General features: G+C 54.1%; 1 protein-coding gene across 1 annotated transcript; it reads left to right on the forward strand.

The window, feature by feature from the left end:
• Nucleotides 1–8,395: 8,395 nt before the first annotated feature.
• Nucleotides 8,396–11,179, forward strand: KRP23_15019 (Mucin-1; the record flags this gene model as incomplete). The annotated part of the gene is made up of 1 exon (XM_067885910.1): nucleotides 8,396–11,179. The coding sequence occupies one exon, from the start codon at nucleotides 8,396–8,398 to the stop codon at nucleotides 11,177–11,179; it is 2,784 nt and encodes a 927-aa protein (XP_067736914.1).
• Between the last annotated feature and the right edge of the window lie 938 nt (nucleotides 11,180–12,117).

The raw sequence follows: 12,117 nt of genomic DNA on the forward strand, positions 1-12,117 counted from the left end.
CATTTATCTAGGTTTAAGTATACTTGTGGATACAAGTATACTGAACTTGAGTAAATTACTCCTACGCTTCCTCCTACACGTGCGCACACGTGTAAGCTTAAGTAGTGGGTCTAAGTAGACCCATTACAGATACAAGGCAACTGACATGTTTGAGCATGAACAGCAATTAACGGCTCGTATAGAAGTAGCCGCAGCAATGGACTGGTGTGCGTATCGCCGCCCCCACCAGCAAGGTTCAGCTTGGGTTTTAGACCCCAGCATGGCTGGACCGCCGGAGCGCAGTCAAAGAGAAACTTGTTGTCTTCAAAGTCGCTTGGCTAATTTCCATCACGCAACCGGATTTGGGGCAAACAGGATGCGCATTGCAATGAGTCGACGGGGCGCGGTGAACGGCCCCATGATGATATGAATTTGTTGGTCGTGTGTTTGACTCTCTTGCGTTGCTCCATTCGTGTTGAGAGCCCTGTTGACGCCTTCGCTGATTGTCGAGGATACTCTTCGTAGCGGTTGGAGGCCCAACGTCCGAGAAGTTTGATTGAGAGTCTGTCAGCTCCGCCAGCGACGAATGCAGTGGCTCCACTGATGCGGGTTGAGTGCGTTGCATATCTGTCTGCGGGTGCACCTGCCAGCCGTGCTATTCGTTTGAATTTTTTCGGGCCACGACTTGTGAAGTGAGGCCACCGCACATATGTGTTTCCGATCGAAGCTGTAGTTCTTGGCAAGCTTTCGTGATGTGGTACCGGCCCTGCAATGGGCATATACTGCGATCACCTGAGGCGTACTTGGTCCTCCATGCGCCACGCTCGTATTGGTTGCTCTGAGCTCCCTCAAGGCCGATTGTGACCGATGGTGCGAACTGAGACGTGACTGGCTTGCTGTTTTTGTCCGAGAAGAATGCGTCACGATTCTTGAGGCAGTAGAAATGCTGTTGTTTCCGATCATTAGATATTCCGACCTTCTGAGCATGAAGAAGTAGCTGATTAGTACGATGCCGCACAGTAGTCGCTGACGTGGCCGAGAAAAATCGACGTCGCGGCGGAGAAGGTGCAGAAATGGCGTGGTAATGGGTTGTTTCTTTTGTCTTGGGGAAAATAGACGTTTGATACTTTGGAGGAGGAGGGTGAACCTCGGAGTTGTTGGTAACAGCAGATCGCGATAGTAGCGGTGGAACCACTTGATGCTAGCGATCTTCAGCATTATCGTATTATATTAACTCCCTTTGTTGCCCTTGTTGGTATCTTGACCCAGCCGATAGTGGCAAAGTTTCCTAGTGGGCGGGATGCGTTTGTTGGTGTTAACCAGCGTGGTAACCCATTTCTCGCGTGAATCGGCACCATTGACGCCAATGTGCTTGATATTAGGTATTGGTAGAGCTCACCAAGGCGTCGCGGCACAGCATTGAGCCCACACGGTTGATTGATTATCGAACTGAGATTGGATCCTGTCCTGTGTCCATGAAGCAGATATGTTAGTCCATAATGTTCATCGTTGACGGGTGCTACTCCATGCCCTTGAGCCTGCATCCGCCATGACACTCAACTTCCCCAGAATGTGTGATGCTGAGCATACGTGGTTGTACGGGCATTCTACCAACGATAAAAGCCGATTGTAAAGCTGTGCTGTGGGGTATTTTCTTGCCGTCGGTTTGCCCATGCAGTCATCCGACTCATCGCTGTCAACCCCGGCGCCGGTGGACACCTCGGCCGGAGTCTTGGTCTCTTCGCCAGAGTCCATGGCAGCATCGGGGCTGTCCTCCGCGATTTCGGAGGACGAACTCCGACTGCGCTTGGAGCAAATGCTCGGAGGCGACAGACCGAGCAACTCCCAGTCGATGTCTTCTGAGGTGATACCTGACAGAGGAAGCATGAAGAGTTAGAGAATGTGAAACGACCGAGCAAGTGGAGACCTAGGACTTACCAGCAGAAGCAAGGATCAATGTGTCCACGTCCAGGTCGTGAGCAGTCGAGTGACGGCGCAAAACGGAGTTGGATCGCTTCAGGCTTGCATTCTCTTCTTGCAGAGCCTGCAGCTGAGCCGGAACCGCACCCGCAGAGGCCTTCGCAGACGCTGCAAGGTCACTCCGAAGCTTGGCCAGCTGCGCTGTGTAGGCGACGAGGCCAGCTTTAAACCGCTCCCGATCCTTCCGGATCAGCCGCTGGGAGGCTGCCGCTGAAGCCTTGACAGCTTTGGCGCGAGCCGACAAGCCTGCCACAATGTCGGCATGGTGCCCGAGAGCAGCATTAGCGGTGTTGTGGTGCCGGGTGAGAGCCACGTGATCTTGGCGGAGCTGACGCAGGGTATCCATAGCCTGGTTGCAGTCGCTCGTCGCCTGGGTGCAGAACACCTCGATCTTCTCACGCTGCTGCACCTCTGCGTGCAACCGATCCTCTGAGTCGGCGCACTGGGCCTGCAGCCGAGCGATCTCGTCCCGTAGAGAGATGATCTCCTCGGACTCGGCGAGTGAGAGCCGAGCAGGTGCAACAGCGGCCGACAGAATCTCACCGAGATCTGTGGCGCTCTCCAGTCGACTGTCCATGACAGAGTCGACGCGTCGTGGACGCTGGCGTGCAACACCGACGACCAAGTGACCCAGCTGCAATACCTGCCGCTCGATGGACGAGGGGCCCTAAGGCTCGGCTTGAGCACTACGGGGCAGATCACCGTCGGTGGGGTCAGTCTGACATCCAACCGAGATGCTGTTGGCTGTCGGCGACCCCGGCGGTGTTGAGACAACCGCCGGAGTGGCGCTAAGGAGGTAAGCCAATACCGGAGAGGACCCCGGTGATGACGGAGGCGTGGGTGGGGACGAACCCTCTGCACCCTCGCCCGCAGCCAGAGGCGTGGCAGCTGGCGACCGAGGAACGGTCACCGATGCTCCAGCGGAGTCAGAAGTAGCGGACGGAGTGCCGCTAGCTTCCTGTGAACGTGGATTAAGATGGAGGCAAGCACCGAGAGGTCAGTCAAGGTTCAAGGAGCATGAAGAAGAAAAGAGAAATAGGAAACGAACCTCTCCGGATGCATCAAGGGCATGAAGAGCGGCAGCCGTAGCTCGGTTGAGCAACGGCGAGCGGCGAGCCATGGGGGCGCGATCAAGAGGCGCCGCAACGCGCACTACTTGCGGAAGCTTGCGTCGAGGCGGGGGCAGTTGTGGCGTTGGGTTTTGATGCTGAACTGTCACGGTCTGGCGGACGTTGCACCTTTCAGTGAACGGCGACAGAGTGTCTTGATTGGCGGGTCTCATTTCCCGCGCTATAGTGACCTAGGAACAATAGTGACCGAGGTCTCGGCTGGGTCTAATAAAACCCCGGCCGAGGTTAAAAGCCTCGTTTGTACCCATTTGGTGTCGTGCCCTCGGCTGTGTAGAGCCGGCCATACGATTTCCCACAGAGATCTGTTTACACTTGATATTTGTATAGAGATATAGGACTAGCCAAATGATGACCTACCGAGGCTCCCAGAGCTGTAGGATAATAGAAATAAATCAGCAGTCTTCCCCACAAGCCACCAAGGGTCAAGTCCGTCTTCGGTAAGTCTAGCTAGCTTGTCTTAGGGTCTGGATACGCTCGGCTGCGTGGGATGCCTGTCAGCGAGCTTGAGGTACATTGAACCGAGAGTTTGTTGCTGGTCAGTCCAAGAGATAGGAGTGGCCGAGAGTTAGGGACGACAAGGAGTGTCGGTCCCTATATATTGGAGGAACCCGAGTGTTCCCAAGTGTATTTCACTACCCGCCGAGGTTACCCTCGGCAAACCCGTATTAGGCGTGACTGCCGGTACCCTTCCTTCTGAGGGACTGCGGGGGTTCGCGCGAAGCGCAATATTGCATTCTAGCCCTCGCTCGTGGCTAGTAGTGCAGGTTTTAAGGTTGACCGAACTCAACCTTGGTATACAGAGGCGCTTACAACCAACCCGGTGTAAGGGATCGTTCCTGGTCTTCAGGTGTTGATCCAACGTTCGCTGACCTTTCGCGAGGGAAGCGTGTGTTGTTGGTGGGACTCATACCGTTCGGTAGTGAGGTTTTCTGCGTGTTCCTACACGACATTTGGAGCTTGCTCTGCTCGATTGTACCTCCCGGTTCACCACGAACGATAAAGAGGAGAGGCGGCTTCCTACCGTCGGCACAAATTGTACAGACGGCGGTCAGCCGCGCCGAATGCCGCTGTAATAGATGCGGACTTGCCTCTCTCTGATAGCATGGTAGACGGTGGAGTGTCATAGTAAATGCCTGTCTCATCGGTATTGTACACCTCACTGGCGTCGAATTCACTGTATGTCTTCTTAAATGACTGAGCGAACTCATCTCGAACGACAATAAGGTCCGACAGCTTCTCCTGTACAGAGTAAGAGCAATATCACAGTTAAATAGCACCATTAATAGATTTATATACCCAACACGACACTACAGCGTCAAAGCCTACAATTGAAGAGCAGTTTACATTGAGTCCACTGGGCGTACGCTGAACGAAGCCATGTCGATAAGCGAGGCGACGAAATTGCCGAAGCAGCGACTCGTACGCTGTCGCCGTGTCCTTCTTCCCTTGAATGTAGATTTTAAGCCCATATGGATACACGTCGCGTACGAAGCTCGCCATGGTTTTGGCTGTGAGCACCTCGCTGTCACAGCGGGTGTCCTTCATGAATGTTATCAACTCGATTCCAAAGGGAACAAGCTCACGCCGTCCAGGGGTGCGAGACAGCGTTTTCTCGCTCCCTTTGTAGCCGAATATGTCGGCAGACTTGCGCCAATCGTTGAGCGTCCATCGGGGGATTCCTTGCTTCCTGACCGCCTCTCTCTCACTCATGCCCTCCGTCGCGCGAAGCACCGCTCTCTTCTTCTTCATGCTGTAATGCTTGCAATGTTGTTTGCCTGTACTAATCTGCGCACTTATTGCCTGCAGGGTCACTACCGAGGCGCTGACTTCATCTGGGGGCTCTTCGATGCTGCTGGCTGCCTCCATTTTACCGACTGATAGCCACTGAATTGATTTCGGAGCCTGTGTGATGATTGGTAGAAAAAAAACTAAAAGGCAAAAACTGATTGGCGGATTTAGGGACAATACGCAGTGTCTATGTTCCGAATCAGAGGGGTGGCAGTTAGCTTGGCGGCAGTTGCATTCTGTCCGTTGCTGTATTCTTCCACCACTTGCAAATTGTCGTCATCATCCACGTCAATGTCATCGTCGGCGTCACCCGTAACTAGCCCTTGCCAGTCGGGTTGTCCTTCAACCGGGTAAGCTCCTTGTAGTTCTCCACTCCGGATTGAACACATCCGACACTCACATGTTCCACGGCGTTCTGGAACTGAGTATCCAGCCAGCGGATCTGAAGCAGTGACGCAAACTTTCCTCGCATCGGGCGTCAGCAAACACGCCCCACAATGTATGCCGGTCCGATAGGGCGGTAGAGCTTGGAGTTCATCTAGTTCTCGCGCTCCGGAGTGAATGCCACCAACTTATTCATGTATACCTCCTGCAGCATCATCGGAGGCGTCCTCGCTGGCTGGGTCCGATGTAACGAGTGGGTGTTTGCCCCCGAGTTGTGGCTTGTGGCGTCCCAGGAACAGCGCTTGATACTATAACAAGTATATAAATATTCATATTAATACATACCTGACGAGTGCTTAAACAGCACACGGCAACAAGACAACTACGCACCCATTGCATCGCCACGTCCTTCATCACTGCCACGTCCACCACCAATGCCCCGATCACCGCCACTGCCGCCCCTACCACGTTCGCCACCAATGTCACGTTCACCGCCGCAACTGCCACTACCATGTCCGCCGTCGCTGCCAACACTGCCACGTGCGCCGTCGCCGACACCACTGCCACGCCACGCCCGTGTCCGAGTTTGTGTTGAGCTCCATCCACACTTGGCCTGGATGCCGCCAGATTACCGCTGCCGTCTTTGATGCTGCTACGTACCACCACGCACAAACATCATCAGCTGCAGTCACTACTCTTGAATCAAGTCGAATACGCACCCGGTGCCACGCCATGGCCGCCATCGCGGCCATCACTGCCTCGCCCGCGCTCGCGTCCTCCTTGATCTTCGTCCACTCTTGACCTGGATTCGGCAAGCTTGTTGCTGCCGTTGTCGTTACTGCCTCCTGATGACATAACAACCCCTCATGCGTCGTTAACACCACCGCCGCGCACGTTCACACAAGCAAGACTCGTACTTGTGAACGCGGCAGCGTACCGAAGAACAGCAGCCTCGCCAAGAAGGTAATCGACACCTTCTTGACCGTCTGCCTCACTATCCGGTCGAACGTATCGATAGCGCAGGTCCAGACTACGTCTGGGAGGCGGTTTAGAATACCAGCCAGACTTCTTGAGCCATGTCCACACGTCATTGAATGCGACGACACCGCCCAGATCGCTTGCAGCGCTCGCTAGATGGCGCGCCCGTCGACGTGGACGCTTCTCTATGAATTTTTGCTCTTCATCGCGGTCGCGCTTCGGCATCCCCGCGAGGGAGAAAAACCGGTTGGGATTTTATGTCTCAAGGCATAAATTAATAGAGTTATGGTGCCAGACATCGTTTATTATTACTCTAATTGATACCAATCGGATTGGGAAGGTGATCATTTTATAGGTTCGCGCCAAAAACTAAAATTCACACCAGGTCTCTTTGGATGAGTAAATCGGTCAACGGCATAGTGAGACAGAAATATTTACTCCCATTGGTGCTTATGGATAGAGCGGGAACAGACAGGCATAGGATTTCCCAATCAGATGCATATATGGAAGACCAAATCAGTAAAACTCACAATTCGTAATAGCCAAGCGCACAGCAGTTCACCGCTCACCTCTGCTAACCAGCCTTGTAAACACAACACTCTGGTCTATCTATCCTCTGCTAAACTACCTTTCCCCACTGCACTAGACACCCATACGACTGTATATTGTGCTCCCGCACAGACCGCGGCTAGCCTGCGGCAGGCTGCCTGCTTCGCTAACCCAGGGCAACTAGCTTGCGTCGCCATCGTAGTGACGTGTACGCAGCTTCAACCGCGTCATCGCGCGGAGACGAGACTGGTATGGTATTTTACGAAGGCTGCGATTTCTTACCGCGTAAATTTCGTTGTATTTCAACCAATGATCGTCGAATTCGTCTAGTCGCCGCAAGAAAATATGAGCCAATCCGCTGCGTCCTTGGAAACTACCGTGAATTTCTATAAGGGCGCTTTTTGTACCCTTTTAGACCGTCCGGCTTTCTCTATCCCGCATCCGGGAGGACAGTGAACAGCACTCAAGCCTCACGCGGGTGCCGTGAAAACCTTAAAGGGCGCGTTTTGTGCCCTTTTAGATCGGAGTATCTAGACCTTGTATAGTATACTTTATCCAAGGGCGTCGCGAAAGGGTTAACTTGACTTTGTATAGCGTCGGCATTGGGAAAGTGAAACACAATCCAAGATATGACGACCTAGAGGATTGTCTGTAAATGTATCCCCATTTGTTTACAGAACTGCGCCTCCCCCCGAGTCGGAACGGCTCGGGTAAGCAATTGTAGCAATCGGACACCACCTAGTGTTGCAGCGTGGGCCTTACTCAGTCAAGCTGATGTGCAATTTGTGAGCATGACACTGGCGTGTAGGCGAACGGGAATCGAGAAACACGACAAGGAGACGGAAGACAATGCTGTAGCCGCTAGCTTGTATGTATGTAGGATGAGGCTGGTTAGTAGTCTCAGAGTCGAATCTGCAGAGAGAAGTGCAACCGAGATCAAGAAAAAAAGCGAGAAGCTCGTACAGTAAGGAGAAACAAGGTCCGTTTGCAAAAGGGCTGTTCCTTGAGTGACTTCGTAACACCTAGTAAACTGGTTGTTCATCGCACATACGCTAGTCAAGTGAGCTTCAAGGTTTCAAGTGTATGTACGGAGCCAGACGCCCGTTACTAAGACTATAAGTCGGGTTCGCTCGCAAGAACGCGATGATGATTTAAAACGTCCGTGCGCTTGGTCGGCGCTCGATTGTCGCTCGCTAGAGAGGCTTCAGATACTTCCTTCAATTCGAGCTCAAACCCTCTCCCGCATGCAGTCCGATATCGTTTGCACGCCGACACTACGCTTAGCAGAAAGCAACCCAGTACTAGCGTGTCTTGTTCGCTTCTCGCTTTCGCCAAAAACTGCAGTTAATCCGTCCAATCGTAGGGAAATAGTTTTGTGGAAACTATTTCCGGGTGACCATCGCTTTAAATGCTCTCAAAAGTCGACAGTAGTCTTTTCTATTACGGGCTCGAACCCGTCCAAACCAAAAGTCGTTTCCACAGAAGAAATGCTTCATGGTCTACGGATTGGAAGATGGAAGATGTTCGTCTCCTGTCTTGCGGATAGCAAAAACTCATTCCCCAATTTCCTCCGGCTCAACTACTTGTCCTCCGACCAGATCGACCTGATGACGTCAAGGAAACCTGCCGCCGCCTCGACACTTGCCGCCCTGTTAGCGGTGGGACTCGCGTCCGCTGACGTACCGATCTCCGTGCAGCACGACGCAACCTATTCGCTGCCGGAATCCCGCGGATTTCCCTGCTCTGGAGCTGGAGCCGAACCTATCGGAGTTGCCTGCCCTGTGGCAGGTGACGTAGCTTCCGAAGGCTGCGATTCTTTCCTTCAGTCTTACAATGGTGTTGCGTGTGTGGCTCCAGTGGATGCCCACTGCGTTCTCACGCCCGATGGCACGTGGGGGTGCGCGTTCCCTTCTGACGATAATGCGTCTGGCAAAGCGCAGACAACCTCATCGCCAGCGAATGACACCAGTGGCGGAGAAGAGGAGTCCACCACCTCTCACTGGGACAACGGCTGCAGAGTCTCTCCAGATGAAGCTCCACAGATGACGCCAACCAGCAAAGGAAGCACCGGTACCACCACGACTGGCCCCGACAATTCCACGCCTGCTACGGAAGGTGGCGAGTCTAGTACCGACTACAGCACTACCGTGTCCAGCACGGACGAGTCCACGTCTGCTAATGGAAACAATAGAAGTGGTAAGACGACTGGTAACTACGGTAGTACGAGTGAAGCGACGTCAACTACTGCCAGTGGCAAGAGCGCAAGCAACTACGGTTCAACAAAGGCTGCTGAGGGCAGCAAGACTACCGCTAGCTATGGCCCGACCGAAACGACCAACGTTGAGGGCGAGCAAGCAGATACGTCCACCTCTACTACTGAGGACGGCGAGATGACCACCAGCTACGGTACTACGGAGACTGGTAACCACGAGGATCAACAGACTGGTGGGTCATCAACTCCAACTGGTAGCAAGACCACTGGTGGCTACGACACCTCTAACCACGACAATGGAGCACCTGTGCCCACAAGTCCGAATAGCTATGGCACAACTGTGAGCGGCAAGGACGAGTCCAGCTCTGCTGCAGGGGGAGGCAAGACCTCCGGTGACTACGGTACCACCGAGACGACAGGCTATGACGACCAAGAAACGAATTACATGGGGGCGAGTGGTGGCACCTATGGACAACCTTCTCAGAATGGCGAGACAACCACCCCTGAAACGACAAATCGCCCGGACTACACATCGGGCACTAGCTCAAAAGAATTCGACACCGATGAACCATGCGATTCAACTGGAGAACCAACTGAGGATTCCGCATACTCACCGACGAAGGAGTCAGCTCAATACGCTTATCAGAATCCGACTGAAGAGCCTTCAGAGGAGAACACAGAAGATGGGACCGAGGCCTCTACCGAGATGCCCATGAACTATCCTACCCAAGGACCAACAAATACTCCAGCAACTGAGAAGCCAACTAAAGAGTCCGCCGAAGAACCTTGTGACGAACCAACTGCAAACCCAGCCACATCATCGCCTTACGAATCCACAGAAACACCTATCACACAGAGCCCCACTGAGGTGCCAACCGAAAGCCCAACTGAAGAACCAACTGAAGAACCAACTGAGGGACCGACTGAGGGCCCCACTGAGGGGCCCACTGACGGACCGACTGAGGGGCCCACAGAAGGACCGACTGACGGACCGACGGAAGGGCCCACAGAAGGACCGACTGAAGAACCGACTGAGGGGCCCACAGAAGGACCTACTGAAGGGCCCACAGAAGGACCAACTGAAGGACCTACTGAAGAACCTACTGAAGAACCGACTGACGGACCAACAGAAGGACCGACGGAGGGGCCCACAGAAGGACCGACTGAAGAACCGACTGAGGGGCCAACCGAGGGTCCGACTGAAAGCCCAACGGAGGGCCCCACTGACGGACCTACTGATGAGCCTACCGAGGGGCCCACAGAAGGACCGACTGAGGGACCAACAGAAGGACCGACGGAAGGGCCCACAGAAGGACCGACTGAAGAACCGACTGAGGGGCCAACCGAGGGTCCGACTGAAAGCCCAACGGAGGGCCCCACTGACGGACCTACTGATGAGCCTACCGAGGGGCCCACAGAAGGACCGACTGAGGGACCAACAGAAGGACCGACGGAAGGGCCCACAGAAGGACCGACTGAAGAACCGACTGAGGGGCCAACCGAGGGTCCGACTGAAAGCCCAACGGAGGGCCCCACTGACGGACCTACTGATGAGCCTACCGAGGGGCCCACTGAAGGACCGACTGAGGGGCCCACAGAAGGACCTACTGAGGGACCAACAGAAGGACCGACGGAGGGGCCCACAGAAGGACCGACTGAAGAACCGACTGAGGGGCCAACCGAGGGTCCGACTGAAAGCCCAACGGAGGGCCCCACTGACGGACCTACTGATGAGCCTACCGAGGGGCCCACTGAAGGACCGACTGAGGGGCCCACAGAAGGACCTACTGAGGGACCAACAGAAGGACCGACGGAGGGGCCCACAGAAGGACCGACTGAAGAACCGACTGAGGGGCCAACCGAGGGACCAACCGAGGGACCGACTACCGTGCCGGCTAACTCGCCATGCTCGAACCAGGGTATCAATAGTATTCAAGTCGAGAACAAAGTTCACTATACCAGCGGAATCTATTCCACAGTGACGACTGCCAGGAATTCCCAAAACTGGCACACGTGCTGTGATTCGTGCTGGGGAGATGTCGCCTGCGTGGCCTTCAGCTTCAACCAAGACTCGTCCATTGCGACGTGCGAGCGCACAGTCACAACATCAAGCGTAGCGACAAACCAACAAAACTGGCAAGCCGGACAAATGCTTCCTCGAACCACCGTAGCACCATAGAGCTGTGCGCGGCAGGAGTAAGCTCTTGCTACCTTGTATTGAGTGCGTTTTCTAAGGCCAGACTTTTTCCAATAGTTTTGTTTGCCACCATGCTCAGCTTTTTGACGTTAGCCACAGGTTTGGATAACCGATAGGCATTATTCTCCGACTTGGCTACATGCAGTGTTTGTCCAGCGCGAACCGCGACGTCTGCATCGTTGGCGTCGCACGCCCTGCAAGGGAACTCTCGGCTCTCAAGGGCTCTGAATCTATTGTCATTATGTGTACCGTAAATTACCGAATTTATTTTCCGAGGCACTAAATCGCGCTGGAAACGACGTGAGGAAAGAACGACATCGCGCGAGAGGCGCAGGACGCTTTTGCCGTTGAGAGTTATCGCCGAGCTCGCGAAGCGACGAAGAACGGGAAGTACAGGTTCCTGCTTGTGAGACGCGGTGCAGAGCTGCTGACAGTAGCGGAGGATGAAGATGTTGTGGCGAGGGAGGTCGCTGAACAAGTTGCATCCCTTCTTCGGTCCAACAGTGACTGTCGGCAATGCGTCCCCGATTAGTGATGGCGCGCAACAGCTGAGGCGTTAGGACTAGGCTCTAAGATTCAGACGGTCTGCGAGGTTTCAATGACGGTGACGATTGTTTACCACATCACCCGCCTCAGCTATAATGTCTCCAAAGCACTTGCAGATGCAGCGCTGTTGACTACTTTGAGACGAACGAAGCCTTTTCCGTTGTTCCGTGTGCCAGCATGACGCTAATGGACCTCGATGCAGCAAAGGTGATTGCGTATGGAGCTGCGTGTGCATGTGTTGCCGAAGTGTATCTGCACCATGTTCTACTATATTTGCTTTTAATGTTGTAAAAAGGTGCTGTAACTATCGGACACCCTCGAATCTCCGTATTTCAGCAGGAGGGTGGTTGTATCTGCTGTGCCGCAATGGTGAC

This window comes from Phytophthora ramorum (assembly GCF_020800215.1).
Source record: "Phytophthora ramorum isolate Pr-102 chromosome Unknown Phyram_PR-102_s0024, whole genome shotgun sequence".
In the NCBI taxonomy this organism is placed as follows: domain Eukaryota; phylum Oomycota; class Peronosporomycetes; order Peronosporales; family Peronosporaceae; genus Phytophthora; species Phytophthora ramorum.